The sequence below is a fragment of the Corvus hawaiiensis genome, chromosome 12 (assembly GCF_020740725.1).
Source record: "Corvus hawaiiensis isolate bCorHaw1 chromosome 12, bCorHaw1.pri.cur, whole genome shotgun sequence".
Classification (NCBI taxonomy): domain Eukaryota; kingdom Metazoa; phylum Chordata; class Aves; order Passeriformes; family Corvidae; genus Corvus; species Corvus hawaiiensis.
The window spans coordinates 20074509-20091130 of record NC_063224.1 but is presented as its reverse complement, the minus strand read 5'-3'; the positions used below and the strand labels follow the sequence as shown (position 1 = coordinate 20091130).

The 16622-nt window shown below is 39.0% G+C and overlaps 1 protein-coding gene across 1 annotated transcript in view; it reads right to left on the bottom strand.

Moving 5' to 3' along the window:
* LOC125331903 (transcription initiation factor TFIID subunit 4-like) overlaps window positions 1–16622 on the bottom strand; it is a 148464-nt gene that overhangs the window by 125079 nt on the left and 6763 nt on the right. The window contains 4 exon segments of the mRNA XM_048316310.1: window positions 1339–1428; window positions 3078–3200; window positions 4078–4305; window positions 5031–5162. Of these exon segments, the coding sequence (XP_048172267.1) occupies window positions 1339–1428; window positions 3078–3200; window positions 4078–4305; window positions 5031–5162 (573 nt within the window).

Sequence of the window (16622 nt, the reverse complement as noted above, 5' to 3'; positions counted from 1 at the left end):
TTGGAATAAAAAAGTGTACTACTGTAAGCTCCATGTTCATACCACTTCAAGGAGAACATACTTCCAAAAGGCTGTACTGTACCTTCATGAACAAACTTTTTACTTTTTAAGTGGCAGAAGTGTTCTTTTGAAGTGCTCCCTGAGGCAGCTGTAGAATGCAGTAGTGTTTAGCCCAAGCTACAGTTCTTTCTACACTTCTAATATTGATCTAAAAACTTAATGCCTGTTGCCCAGAAAGGACTTCAAAGAAAGGAAATAAATCAAAACTTATCATGATGCTAGAAGTGACTGCAGTAAAAGCCACAAACAAGAGTTAATGATAACTTGAAAAAACAGAAGCAGAAAGTTCTGAAGCAAAGTTGCAGGGAGAGAAGAGAGAGAGGAAATCTGCTCTAAACAGAGAAGTTTTGAACTAGACCGAAAATACTTTTAAAATCATATTTGTGGTTTTGTTGGGACTTAAACACGCTTTTTATGTTTGTATATAACCCTGCATATGGAAGTTATTGTAGCTAATTTACAGAACCAATTAGAAGTTAAATTTACCCTCACATATACTAACTTAGGACCCAACAATAAATCTATGTGGTATCACATCAGAAATTCTACTGTTGATTAGTTCCAGATTAGAAGCAGAATCATCTAATCAGCACCTTTATCCAGTTTGGTTTTTCATAATTATTGTTACATGTGGATTGAAAGTTACCAATGACCCAAACATAGATTAGAAAAACAGTATGGAAACAGTTTATTAAATTACTTGAAGCATTCTGTAGAAATAACTTGGGACTCTTTGTGTGAATGTTTTTCTTCTTTACAAAAAATTACTTACTACCACAGAAAAGTGTATTTATTATAAAAGTAAAGGATCACTACCAGAATAGCCAATGGATGGCTTCCAAACTAGGGAGTAGCTGCTTTTTTCTTTAAAATCTAATTACTGCAACACTCTAGATCAGGGCTACTCGAGCTGTGAACTCCAGATCTGCTCTGGAAAGCAAATACATTTTTCTTAAAGCTCAGCCAAGGTCCCAAACACACAAGATCTCCCTGCTGTAGGAGCTCCCTACTTCTCACCACTGTCCCAGGCTGTTGGAGCAGCCCAGGGCAGCACAGGGCCACACAAGCTGCGAGCAGCACGGCCTGGCCTGACACAGGTGGAGCCTGCACGGGACTTCCAGACAAGATCTTGGCAGAAATGGGCGGCATTTAGAAGTAGAAAAAGTGTAGTCCTGCTCTGGACCAGTGAAGATAATACCACTTAAAAAGGATATTCTAAGACTTAATGTAATGAAACTTTGCACTGAAATAAATTTATCCAAACAATATTCACATTACCTTAAGGAAAGGTACAAGATATGGCTGAGGAGATGATTTGAGTTCTGTTTGAAGGCGGCCTGTAAATTCTTCTGGATCAATCTTTGCATCCTTCAGCGTGAAGAAAAGAAAAGTGTTAACATCTCAGTTCAGTTGTTTGGCTGCCTCTTTCCCAGCTAATACATACACATATCTCTCTAGCTAAATAGGCTGCCATAGCAAAAACTTCCAGAGCTGAAGTCTCTTAGCTCCTCTCTAAGATCCTTCTGTCAAGCACTAATTCAAACACGTAACATGCCACTCAAAATTCAGACAAGCCCCGTGGGGATGCACAATTTAAGACAAAACAAGGCTCTGGAAATACTCAAGTCTCTTTTGGGACTCCACTCTCTTGCTAACATTTACACAGTGATTTCATTTTTTAAATTAAAAGAAAACTACAACAACAACAGGTTGTTGACATAACCTTACAAATATAAAATTTGTCAGCCTTTGTAATAATTCCATAACCAATTCTGATGGTACAATTTAACTTGTAGAATCTGTATATATAAAACTATATATGTAAAGCATGGCCATACATAAAAAGCATACTTATAAGTAGATATAAAATGTTCTCCTCAGTGAATTTGTATGTATACTCACAAAATACACACTTATAAATATATCAAATACATAATCAGTCACTTATTTAGTAGTAAATTGAAAAGAATTCTAACTTGGGTGCATTTTATGATACTTCTGAAGTATCATTAGTTTAAGTTCAGGTTGTAATAAAAACATTAATTAGCCTTCCTGACTGATACAGAACAAGAGAAAAACCAAACCCAAACAAGCTTCAATAAATATATTTATTACGTGTGTTGGTACTTTGTTTAAAATACTGTAAGTAGTTACCTTTACTTATTTACTCTTTTCAAGTTTGTAAAAGTTAAAACGTGTTTCTACTGGAATCACTGAATATGACTGTTGAATGGCTCACACTTGAAAACGGCCTTAGGCTTGTCTATAAGATACAGACTTCTCTGGCAATGAATTAAAAGAAATTAATAGCAACTACTTTTAAATCCAAGTTCTTCATAGACTATTTACATTTCTTTTAAGAAGACTGACTTTTCCCAGCTCCACAGTAACATCTGTCTGCAGCTCATTTATACAATTCACTGCAGCACCCGTTGCACTGAAGACTGCAGCAAGTCCAGCCTTTTTCTGGGCCCAAGGACTCTGTCTAAAACAGCTTTGGCACTGGAAATCCCCATGCCACTAAGGCTCCACACAGGGGCATGTCTGCAGAACAGCTGAAAATCACCAGCTCAGGAAAATACTTTTCCTTCAGTCCTAGAAACCCTAACCCACATTGTGACAGCATGTATCTACAGTCGTTCTGTGCTTCAAACAATTAAGAGCCTGTTGTTTCAGAAAAGACCAGGGTTTAGAGGAAAAAAAACCTTAATGAATCCTCAAGGAAAAATCACGTATTTTACTAAAGAAATAACCAAAATATTACCCAGCAAAACAAGAGTGGCTTTGACAACTGCCTAATAAATACTTTGCTGCATTTCCCCTTCCAAAAACCAAGAGGAAGTCTGCCTTTAATAGATTTTCATATATGTAACGTACAGAATATTGCATTTTGATGAAGCCCAACCCCTTTCACTTTGATCACAGCCAAAAGAATTGTTAAGATCAAAGCAATAGTTTTCAGCATCCATAAATAACAAGCTTAATAGACAACTGACAAAAGGTACATAAATATTTACCAACAAATCTTGAACCAGAGCTTTCACATTGCGGGATGTTTCTGGTGATGGTGAGTTATGAGAAGCAAGTTTTATAAGGGTAGCTAAAAAGTTTTTGCATTTTTTCACATTCTCTTGCATTTCCTGGAAAAGCCACAGAAAACAAGTATCAGCTCCATGCTATTTTTCCATCACAATCAATGCATGCTCTGACCACTACAAATAAGGAAAAGGATGAAATTTTTCCAATTCAGACAGGACATATGTAAAACATGTCTGCAGCTATTTTGCTATTACTGCTTGTTACCTGAGACTTTCTTATCTTCTTTATGTAACTGAACATCACAGCTCGCAAATAACAAAAAAATTGATGAAAGAAATACATTTTATATTTTACAGTCTGCTTTGGTACAAATAAACTTAAATATGAGAAGTAACACAAGAATTTGCTGGAGATGCATTCCCCTTTGAGATGCCCAATACACAATGCACAAACATTCCCCAAGCTATCTTCATTTGTTAAATTATTGATTCAGTATGTTTTTGTACAAAGCAGCTACAGCAGTAAAATCAGATTAGAAGTAAGTCTTCAAACATCATCATATCTAATCTTTTTTTCATTAGTAGTAAAACAAGCCACTGTTTTTACATGGTGTAATTGCTCCAAGAAACAGAAATGTCACACTGCAGTGTAACCATAGTTCTGAGGCCCAGCAACAGGATAATCATGAAGTTCACAGACCGAAGGTCTGACTGTTCTGCCTGCAGGAACAGAATAATTCTTTCACTAGTGACACATACAAGGCAGGATGGGGAAAGCTGACCACAAGTGCTCTTCCTCCCTCTCAGAATTTGTATCCCATTTAGCTGAAACCAGAGGAAGGGTTTTCCTGTTTGTCCAGTATTTGTTCCATCAGGGGATACATGCTTGCATGAAGAAAAAGCTCTTCTTGCTTCTGAATAGACCCTAGGAGTTGCTAAAGTACTAAGAAAACAATGTTTCCACTATTTTCAAACTTGCCTGCGATACAACCGTAGTTCCAGGCACAGGAGAGCTGGGAATGACCAGGGGCTGTGCTGGTACCTGTGCTGCTGTGTGAGGGGGGAGTGGCAGCCGGGGCTGACCTTGGGGCTGGGCTGAGCCCTGGCTCTGTCCACCAGTGATCACTGCAGGCTGTTGAGAAGATGAAGTTCCCGTTGCTACTGTTGTCTTGAACAAATTTTGAGCACTCGTCGTAGCTACTGATACCTATTAATATTTTATATTGAAAAAACAGGTAATTATCTTCTTTTAATTCTTTTACTCAACAACAGCATTCTTGAAAGGAAAAGCTTGTTTTGGTGACACGGTGACATACAGCACACACCACAGCCCTCAACAGGGACAAAAACAGAGCAGCACATCCACTGCTCCAACAGTATTTATCACTCCAGCTGATTTGAGCTTTTTCTTTAAAGAAAATTAGCTACCCTGAAATTTGTTATCATCTAAGAAACAACAGAAAATAAGATCTAGGCTACCACTCATCACCTGCGTAACACAGTCTGACTACACATTCCTTATTAATTTCTAGGATTACATTTGCAATAAAACACTAAAATTCACTTTCAAAAAACCAGGTAAACCATAAACTGATAGAATGGGTTGGGTTGGAAAGGAACTTAGAGCTCATCCAGTTCCACTCCCAGCCATGGGCAGGGACACCTTCCACTACCCCACGTTGCTCCAAGCCTCCAACCTCTGTCCAACCTGGCCTTGGACACTTCCAGGGATGGGGCAGCCACAGCTTCTCTGGGCAACCTGTGCCAGGGCCTGCCCATTCTCACAGGGAACAATTCCTTCCATATATCTGCCCTAAATCTCCCTTCTGAGTTCGAACCCTTTTCTCCTTGTCCTACCACTACAGTCCCTGCCCGTATCCCACACACAGGCACTGTTCCCTGAGCCCCCTGGCTCTGGCTGTCCCCACTGACCGTGGTGTGGGAGAGCACAGCCCCTCCTGGCAGCGTGGCCGTGGCACTGACGGGTGCAGCCGTCGATGGCACCACCTTGGCTTGCACGGGGAGGCCCAGGCGGACGCTGGAGGCGGCCACGGATGTTGGCTGCTAATAAAGGAAAAACGAGCATTTTAGTAATTTTTTAATAATAGTGATTGCAAGAATAAATAATTATTAGTACTGCAAAAAAAAAAAAAAAAATCAAATCTAGTTATGTGTTCTTAAATATATATATATATTCACAAATACTGGAAAAACTAGCTTTTTCGTGTTCAATGACAGCTTTGCAATATTTCTCCTAAAAGCCATTACTTGTGTAGCTATATGGAAAAAAATCAGAAAAAACAAACGTGACCTGCAAAAAAATTGATGTTCTATTGATGCATTAATTCAGTTGTAATATTTACACGTCAGTATTCATCAATATTTGAGTCTATCATTGCCAGTAACACATATTGGTCCTCTTGGTATTTACTGGCCTGTTCTAGTGCTTTTTCTTTATGAAAATTAATATGGACAGAAAATTTAGAAAGAAGAAAAATATTCTTAAAATAATTTCAGATTGAATTATATAGAAACTAACTTGCACAGAAATGAAGTCCAAGCATTGGGAGAACCTTTGTCATAGAACACAGGCTCTGTACCCAGCCAGCAACTGCAATGTGAAGTGCAGACAAAGGAAAATGACTGACCCACAGCCTTTCAGTCAGTAGTATATTCTACAGGTCAGGAAATTTATCATGTTCAGCAAATATATTATTTATTTTCTGATTTACTTTCATTGCAAGACTGAAATCTCTTGCCATCTTACAAAAGGACAAGATTTAGGAATTAAAAAAATGTCTCCAAAGAAGTTGCTATTTAATTCTGCAGGAATGGAAATACCATTATAAATTAAATACATCACACAATATGGCAATTATGACAAAATAAGAACCACTCATTAATAAAAATAGAGGCCACACTGGTGTCTTATAACTTGCATTTATTAAGATTTGCATTCACACACTCAGAAAAGACAAATTTTCTAAGTGGATAGAGTAATAAATCATGGCTGATGTTGCTTCTCACAAGATAAAACTAGTTTTCCTTGATTTGCATTTTAATTTATATTACTCTAAAATTCATATTTTTATAAAGAACTGCTTATTTTAGATTCATACATTGTCTATTAAACCTACATAAAATACTTCTTTAAAGAACATCCAGTGTATTCTAAGATATCTCCAAAAGGAACAGAAGCCCAGGCAGGCATTCAAAGCCCCAAGCATTCCTTACAAATCAGTCCAGCAACATCATCTACCAGATATCAATCTTCTGTACTTGGGGGAAAAAAAAGAGGAAAGAAAACAAATCAAATAAATCTACCTGACATCTGAACAAACCCTTTTTTTGTTTGTTTGTATAGCTTTCAAGATTTTTAAAATCTTGACTAGGGATGTCTTCCATCCTGAGACAGCCTAGAGACAATAAACAGCATCATCATGAAGAGGTAGAATTGTCTGCTATTTTGGAAGAAGGACCATATAAGCTTTTTCTGCTTTAAATACCCTACACCTCTTTTCTCCATTATAAAAATGACCAAATATTTTAAAGTACTGGTTGAGTGAAATTATATCTACCTGATGAGTGTTTGCATTTAAAATATAAGTATTGTGTAACTTGTTCACTTGCTTATAATCAGTTTCCAGCCTAAAAACACAGCATGACTGTGATATCTGCCCCCTTATCAGTCCAGGCTTGCAGAAGTGAGGATTTAGGAAACAAGCAGATAACCAGGGACACTTCTGGCAGCTACTTGGTTCCAGGCAAGACCTGCAGCCAGAAATCCACAAATACATAGTGAGATTACGAGCTAGAGAATTTTTGTCAGCTAATAAATGCCCACGATTCATCACAGGAACATACTTGAAAATAAAACTGCACATAATTAAAATATAAGTGTTCACTATTATAATACCCAACTACGAATGTATTCCAATGTGCCAGACCTCAGCAGCAAACTCTGAAGGCTAAATTCACCCTTGGTTTTAAAAATCAATAGTGACAAAAGCCTTTGATAGAAAATGGCAGTCAAATCTACTAATGTGCTGGATATGAAGAAATCCCTCACCACAAGAGAACTGCAAACAAAGTAATGCAATAGTTTACTAACGTGGTTCCAAAACTCAGAAGGGTTGAAAAGGTAAGTGTGAAATGAGGGGATGAGAAACATAACAAGAAACTAGCCTGGAGAAATTCTTAAATATCATGGAAATGATCTTCAAGTGACAGCTACAAGTTGCCAGAAGACACTCTAAAGATTCCCAACACTAATGCCTTGAGAATTGATAAAAATTATTTAGAAACAAAAAGCTGTGTTTTCTATGGAAGGAAACTTGTAAACAGATCTCATGAGAAATAAGTCAAAAAGAAAACAAAAATTATCAACATTATTAAAAAAAAAACCATAACCCAATGTGTCAAGTTCCTACTGGAAGAATCTGAAAGGATTTATGACGCTCCTTAAGAAAAAAATGCTGAGGTTTGGTACAATGCTATTAAATTCTGAAATTACCAGGAAAGTTAGAAAGAAATACATTTTCAAATGTAACTATTAGTTTTTATTAGATAAATCAGATGTTTTTACATTCCCTAAATACAGCAAGGTAATGTTGAAGAGACTTTTGCCCTGTACTCAGACCATGAATGAACACAGTCAATAACCTGCTACTGATGTCCATGGGGACACTGGGGGATGCATTTGCACACAGAGCTGAGCTGGCTCTGTCCACACAGCTCAGAAACAGGGAGCACAGCACAGTGCTACTGAGGAAAGGAGGATTTCAGAAGGGACAGCCTGGGGGGGGGGGGTGTCCCAAGGTTTGCTCTGCCTTGCCCAAGTCACACAGGTAACACAAGTGACTCCAATTTCACGGTGCAGCAAGTGACTTCCTTCCACTTAGGCAGTCAGAGCATATTAGAATTGTTACAGTGTCCTGTAAATTCACTCCCTAAACAACATCTCTGTTTTACTTCCCTTCTCCCCAGAGCTCTGGGCACATGAATAGAGAGGCAAAGCTTGGGAGAGAATCCATTGCACCTGCTGTGCACAACCTATCTGCCTCTGTACTTCAAGGAATACACAAGGCTGCTTTTGAAAAAACAAGTCACTTGAATATGGAGAAAACAGTCAAAATAGCCAAAGATTATTTGTCACTGCCAAGGCACAACTGTACCAATTTTAGAGACTGCATTCCATATTCACAGCTTTATCAAATGAAGACAACTTAAACTGCCAAAGTATGTAAATCCTTCGGAGCAGGTTTGGGATACACTTGTATTTTGTACTATAGAACCACCTACTGACCTACACTCCAGGTACCAGCAGCACAGGCTCTGTACTACAGAGCTGGAGAGCTCAACTTCTGACAAGTTAGTTCCATACATTTTTCATCATCATTCCTGTCAATAAACTTGGCCACTATCAACCACAAAAGGAAGAAAATACCCCAACAGCATTTGAACAAACACTAACACAAAAGCAGGGCCAAGTTTTTCACAATACACATCTTTACGTCTTCCAATACACGGCTTCACTAAGCTTTATGCAAAACTCAACTTTAATTAGATTTTTAGGTTTAAATTTGCAAAATCTGAAATAAAATTCAGTTTTATTTCTAACCATTAATCTAGAAGACTTCTTATAAACACAATAGACCAGGCTAAGATGCCATCTGAGATGCCTCAATCAACAGCCCTGTTTAACAAAGAGAAAACTGAAGTGGGATCACAGACACTGGCAGAAGCATAAGCTAAAGGTCAAATCTGGGAGCTCACTTGTACTGGGCTGGCATGGCCAGGTTTTGGTGGTGGGGTGGCTTCTGTGAGAAGCTGCCAGAAGCTTCCCCTGTGTCCAGCAGAGCCAATTCCAGCCGGCTCCAGGACAGACCCACCCCTGGCCAAGGCTGGGCCCAGCAGTGACAGTGGCAGCAGCTCTGGGGAACATCTGGGAAGGGGGAGGAAATCCCCGAGGAATTGCAGCTGGGTGACAGCAGTGGGAATTTGTGAGAGGAGCAGCTCTGCAAACCCCCAGGGCAGGGCAGGAGGGCCAGGAGCTGCTCCAGGAGCTGCAGCTGAGGTTCCCCTGAGCCCGGGTGCAGCCCAGGGAGAGGCAGCTGTGCCCCCGCAGCCCGTGGGGTCCAGGATGGATCAGAGATCCCCCTGCAGCCCCTGCAGGGCCCCACACGGCAGCAGGGGCTGCCTGAAGGAGGCTGTGACCCCGGGAACTCCACGCTGCAGCAGCTCCTGGCAGCACCTGTGGCCCTGTGGAGAGAGGAGCCCAAGCTGGAACAGGTTTGCTGGCACAGGGGACCCAGGCTGGAGCAGCTCCTGAAGGACTGACTGCACCCATGGAAAGGGACCAGGCTGGAGCAGCTCCTGAAGGACTGACTGCACCCATGGAAAGGGACCAGGCTGGAGCAGCTCATGGAGTTCGCTGTCTCCTGTGGGAAGGACCCCACACTGGAGCATGGGAAGAGTGTGAGGAGCCCTTCCCCTGAGGGGAAGGAGCAGCAGAGACAACCTGGGATGAGCTGAGCACAGCCCCCATTTCCCATCCCCCTGCACCACTCAGGGGAGGAGATGGACAAAGCTGGGAGTAAAGTTACGCCCAGGAAGCAAGGAGGGGTGAGGAGAAGGTGTTTTAAGCTTTAGCTTTTATTTCTCGTTATCCAACTCTGATTTGGTTGTTAATAGATTTTTTTGTTTTGCTGTGTCAGTAACTGGTGAGGGATCTCTCCCTGCCCTTATCCTGACCCATGAGCCTTTCCTTACATTTCCTCTCCCCATCCAGCTGAGGAGGGCAGGGATGGAGAGGCTCTGGTGGGCACCTGGTGTCCAGCCAGGGTCAACCACTACATAATCTTTGAGTAACTAACTCATACAACCTTTCCTACAAGCATGGCTGTAGCCCTAACTGCTATTAATCCATCATAACACTCCCCATTAGCAAACTCTGCTTCCTGAGACTTAAAACTTCTGAAGAGTCCATGGAGAAACTTCACGCATTTATTGACTGCCTCTCAATTCCTTTGGTTATGGTTCAGATGAACAGGCACTTGAATGTCAGATGCAGAGAAATTTGTTATCAGAGATTTGATTTTTTTTTTTCAGCCTGGTAAAAATACAGTGAAACTGACCCAAAGTATTATCCCTTTAAAAGCTTCACATTTGCACACAATTTCAGAAAATGACTGGAAGTGGAATCTCCAACAGGTCAGACAGCAGAGGCAGAACCTTCGCTGCCACCACAGTATCACTGAGTGGAGCATGAGAACCAAAGCAGGGAGATGTTGCTCTATTCCTCATATGCACAATGTCCCTTTTGGGACAACAGGGCAGGAAGACAGGACTTGGAGCAACTACACAGGACAGGGAGAGGAGCTTGGGGCCTCAAGAGAAAACCTTCATAAACCAGGGGTTCTAGGTTCAAAACCCCTATTGCTGAAGCAAATACTTATCAAAGTACTTTCTCATGCTCTGGTGAAGTGGCTGGTTGTTCTGCAATCACTAGGTTTCATCCAAAATATCTGGTAAATAAAAACCAGCTGAATTTTGGCACTTCAGTTGTATTCTACTCCTGCCTCAAGTGCTTAGTGCTGCCTGCAAATACAGATAATCCACTGTCATCCATACTCTTATGCAATGTATTTACGAGTGCCCAACTTGCAACGTGGAGTTTGTGACCAGGAGTGGCCACGGCTCCAACTGAAAGCAATGAAGTCAAACTGAACACAATAAATTAACCAGCATTTTTAATTTCATATTTAAAATAGAGACAATTAGGTTCCATTTCCTACTTACAAAAGGAGGCTAGTAATCCCCTTAAATGCATTGTTGAGAAAGTTGTTACAGGGATAAGCTTCACAAGAAAACCTGCTTGGTTATTAATTCCCACTGCAGAAGGGCACAGCAAGTAAGCCTGAAGCAACTCACTGAACAGTGGAGGAAAAGGTATTATATAAATCTTCATTAATTAGGACTGTTCAGCCTACACACCTTAGAAATTAAAAATAACAGTAGTATATGGTCATGCAGCATAATGCATATGCACATGAGAGCCACTGTGAGAGTGTTCAGGAACCTCCTTTATAGCATTTCCTAATCTTTGCACATTTAAAGTTACAGCCTTATTAACATTTGAGTGTTATTCTAAGTCTTAGAGCTAAGTGTTAATGTTATAAAAATGTAAACAGTATCATTTGTAAGTACTGAAAACTTATTGTATGCTTATACAGAAAAGAATCACGCATCATGAAGGAAAAGAAGGAAAAATGTTTTGTGGTTAAAGCACAGTAAAGACCACACATTTCTTACTCTCTCTGACCTCCCAACCCACCTGCCCTACTATCACAAATGTATTCTCCAGAACATTGCAAAGAAGCCCAAAAACCATTTATACAAAAGAAATAGTATGGGACAGCTTATTTGATAATGGCACTGCATCTTAGCAACAAAAAAGGTTTATCTAGTTGCTTAAAATTTCTGCAAAGTGTAAAACAAGCATTGGTCAGAAAAGCAAAAAGAATGTGAAAAACAGTAAGAAAAACAAGAATCAGTAATAGTAAATAAATGAGAAAAAAAATACCAAAGCTGCCACAAAAATATAAACAATGCTGAAAACACAGGCACAATGTATATAACCAGACCAATCTCAGATCTGAAAGGCTCTGCTTTAGCAAGAACAGCAGCTTGTGAACGATCAGCCACCAGCACCACGGTGAGGGCACAGACTGAGCTGTTGCTGCTGCTCAGAGAGTGTTCCACAGCAGAAACACAGCCATGGCCAGAGCAGGGGATGCAGCACTCAGCATACCATTAAAAAACTTTTTTTTTTTTTCATTTTAAAAACAGATGCTAAAGTGACACTTAACAGAAAGTGAGTATCGAAACACAGAAAACAAAATAGTAACGCTCATGATATAAACTTCAAATTCCAAAGAGCAGAAGTTAGAAAAATGCCTAAAGCAAGAAAAAACTGTCATTTTCTTTAAAAAAACCACCAGACTGTTTAGACAATGAAAACAAAACTCAAGTGATAGCTAATTATCTTGGTGGCACAAGTACTGTTAAGTAACTCACTTATATGCCTAAATATCTAAATACTAAGCCATCAAACTTCACACATAACTGCCTTTTCTGATCACAAAAAATGTACAAAGAAACTTAATACTGGAAAACACATTTTGAATCAAACTTGAAACAAAAACACTGGTAAACTCTGAAGCCAAATCCACTTTCAGCAGCAGTCCCGTGAAAATTCCAATACACATACTTTCATCTGCTTTGAAGTTCCAACAACAGATATTCCAAAATAAAATATTATTGGCCAGGCTAACATTAGTCTTTCCTGTATGATATTCACTTTATATTCTTAGTCTACAGCAGCACTTTAATTTTGTGACTAACATAAAATAATTGCAATTAAAAATAATTTGAAATAAACAACTTATTTTTTGCAATTTGGTTATTAATGTAAGCCCGCCTGGGCATTAAGATACTGAAAGCCAGTGAAAAAAATGCATCAAAGGCATGAAAAACCATGAAATGCACAAATGAAAAACACAGATAAACAAAAGAAACACAGCAAAGGAAAACTAGATGGCAGCACCTCCCTATTTTTCACAATTTCACAAGTCTAAGATTCAAAATAAGATATGGAAGCAAAAATTTAATGCAATCTAAGAACCAGTTTTAAAATACTTCTGAATTTATTTATTATCTCTGAGGAATATAATAGTGCAAGCAAACCCACACTGTATGAGCTGCTCATAATACAAGAACCCAGAGTAGAATTCTTCTAAGATCAATTTAAGTTCCAACAAATTATGGCTTGTTTCCTAAAAATCCTATACCTTAACTAATATTCTAAAGCTGATAAAATTTTGGCAGCTTTGAAAATGTATTAATATTCATCTAAAATTAATATGAACCAAAAAGTAAAAGTAAACTAAAACTACAAAGAGAAAATAGTTAAACTAAAATTATGCACAGGTAAGTCAAAAACATCCAAATCACGTTTTCCAAAAGAAGCACATTATCACCAGCCCAGTACAACAAACTTGCACTTTTTAATGTATACAAAGATTATTATAATACTCAGGGAAGACCAAGTACTTCCATGCAAACCCTGAGATACCAATTTAAAAAAAAACAAGCCTCTTGTAGCTGCACTGATATGAAAGGTATTTTTAATATACCTCAATATTTTGCAATTTTTCTCTAAACAAAACAACACACCAGAGAAAAACTGCAGCTAAGAGTAGTTAATAGCACAGAATTGTAGATTCATTTAGGTTGGAAAAGGCCTCAAAGGTCAATGAGTCCAAACATTAACATCCCCATTACAATCCTAGGCAATCTTATAATTTGAACTAAACTAAAACTGTTACATGGTGCAATTGCACTTATTCAGGTTTTTCTTGAATATTTTAAAGAAACCAGAAAGACTGTAAATGGAAAAGATCATTAAAATATCAAATACATCTTTCTATTACAGGCACTTCTCTCAATCACTGCTCTCTGTACTGTTGTTACATTCAGGTTCTGATTCTTTTGACTGAATGTGTTTCACTGCTCCTCTGTGGTGACTGTGCTGCAGATACTGTCCACCCTCCTGGGACACGCGTCCATGCCCCAGCACCTTTGAGCTCAGCCTTAAGCTGATCCCAGCTCAGACCCTCCCTACAAGGTACGTGCTTATCCCCATTTGCCAGTTTTCCAGAATCCCACTAAGAATGCAGACAATCAGATTTCATTCATGCTTTACACAGCAGCAATTGAGAGGAGCATAACTAAATGTCTAATCGAAGATTACCCCACCTAAGAGTCAAGAAGAACCCAAGTCTTCCTTTCAAAATGGATTTGCCTCTCTTCTCCCACGAGCCTAACACAAAAGTGCACCCAAAGCTGTACAGCTGCCTCTACTCCTGACAGCTGTAAAAAAACGAGACAAAGGTACTACAAACAGCAGAAGTCAAGTAACTTAAATAGCAAATTCAAGCAATCAAAGAGTGAGAAACATCAGATTTAAGTCTGCTGTGCAAATCAACTGTGTGCCTTGACTGCCCAGCTGAAGCATTCATCATGGAAGGACCAGAATTCACAGCACACCCACAGGAGACAGCAACGTAGGATCAACAGGAAGTGACGGATCTTAATCTTTCTGAACTCTTGCGTTTTGCACTCCAATCCAAACACATCTTTTTTTAAACTTGGGGAGGGAAGAGAGGTGGCTCATCAATTCCCTACAAGGGTCAATACTACTGTATACAGATACTTGACTTCTGAACCTTCAACAACAGAATACGTAAGGATAGAGCCACTGTCTGTAAGGAAAGCCTTTACTTAAGCCTTACACAAATTCCTCAGGGGAAACACACTACACTTTCCTGTATCTCAGCAGCTTCCATTGTTCTCAGGGGAAGTGGCTCCTTCCTCACATACTGTCCTGGATATCGGCCTAGCTGCTGAAGCCAGAGGAATTTTCAGGGGAAACCTGGTTCGTTTTCCTCCACAACATCATGGAGAAGATCTAGCAAATGATGGCCCCGGGTATGGAAAGAAAAATCTTGCTGTAGTACCCAGGCTGCAGAAGTGGTTTAGAATCTGAACAGCTCTGTATATATTGATCAAGCTGATTTTATTTCAGAACATTTGTAACATTGCCTTGTTTTCCCCTCCTTTTTTGAGAGTGGAGAAATTACACAGCTTACAAGGAGAGAGAACCAAAGAGCTTTCAAATTTAGATGAACACTTGGTAGTTTTTCAGACACTCCTCCTTCTAGTTTTAAAAAGAGTAATTCAAAATCCGTTTTATGTTCTCCAGTTAGCACTTTCAACATTTCTTAACGAGTTGCCAAAAGTAACTGCCAGCTTTTGCAATTTCTTTGGCATGTTATTTAATACCCTGTGTTTTACACCTAGCTGTATTGCTCACAACAGACTTTCTCATCACAATAATTATTTAAAGTGTACATACAAATGAACCCTGAAAACAATCACTTAGCTGAGTAACTTTTGACACCTGACACAGGCTAAAAATTAGGACAATCTGGAGAACAGCAACCGTAACACCCACAAAGCATGAAAGCCATGTCTTCTTCTGACACATTCTTCATAAGATATTATTTCCTAGAATCCTTAAGGCAGACTGCAAATTTCCACTTGTTCTGACTTTCTACATAGGTAAAAGTAGGTTAAAGCACAAACTCAGTGACTAAACTACAATGCTAAGCTCTACACATTTAAAGCACCCTGCATTTTAATCCAAATAAAGCTATCTTAAAATAACTGAATAAAGGTAGAGTAATAAAGTTGAGCTCTGCACAGTAAAATACCAACCATCTTGATAACATCACAGAAAAAGGTTAAAACTCCATAGCCTGCCATGTTCATCCATCTCACATAACGCTCTGCAGGACTCGGGCACTTAATGTTCATATTCTGTCTTAAGCTTACGGCACCAGAATTTTCCTGTGTTTCAGTCACAGTGGACACCATGACTCTAGAATATTCATACTCTATATACATAAGAGCCTAGGACATTAATTTTGATTCATTTTAAACTTCTGGAAATTTTAATTCACTGAATTCAGTTTTCTGACCACCAGAAAGAGTTCCTGAAAGAAAAAAGCCCAATTAAAAACTCTCTGAAAAAATTATTTTTCAGTACACACAATTTCCTTTATTTTAGAAATTGATCCCTGAATTGACTAACTATAATGACTACTCAAACAACTGACATTTCTAAAACCTTACCATAATATTTATCACTGAACATTTCATCTGGAAAAGCAATTAACAGTCTCTGGTTATAAATCACCCACCTAATCAAACTAAAGTCTCATGTCTAGTTCTGATTATATAAACCTTTAGAATTTAAATCTTTACAGTCTTGTTTTAAAAGGCTGTCAACCACAATTTTTAAGGAACACACTAAGGTCAAACATATATAAAACATAAGCATGTCACAATGAAAGAAGACTCTGCAGATCAAATGCAGAGTCAGGGAAGTTCAATGTAAATTTCCCAAGGGCAATATTAATTATTTCTTAACCCTGTTAATTACAACAAACACAGAAATTATGCAGCACAGTTTGGGCAGCTACCACTAAGATTTTCAAAGGAGATGAATCCTGACAAGCTACAATATCATGATTCTAATCCCCCTACACTAAAATAATCAAACTTTTGCATCTTGCAAGATATTTACCATTCTTAAGGCCTTGCTGGCTTCCTCTATTCTGAATCAGCGTGTTAGCACTAGGTAGTGTAAAGAAATCTCTACAATGCAGTGGGGTATTTACCTGGGCAGAACCCTGTACAAAAGCAATTACAACTTTCTAATACCTGAACTCCTCCAGATTTCAGCTGACTCTACGAACACCTGAACATGCAGTATCCTCACGGGTTTATTTTTACATAAATCCATCAAGTAGGATTATACCCCTTCTGCAACATTACCTGCTTCATACAAGCAGAAAACAGCTGCCTGAGATCAACGTGATCTACACTTGCTGTGCACAC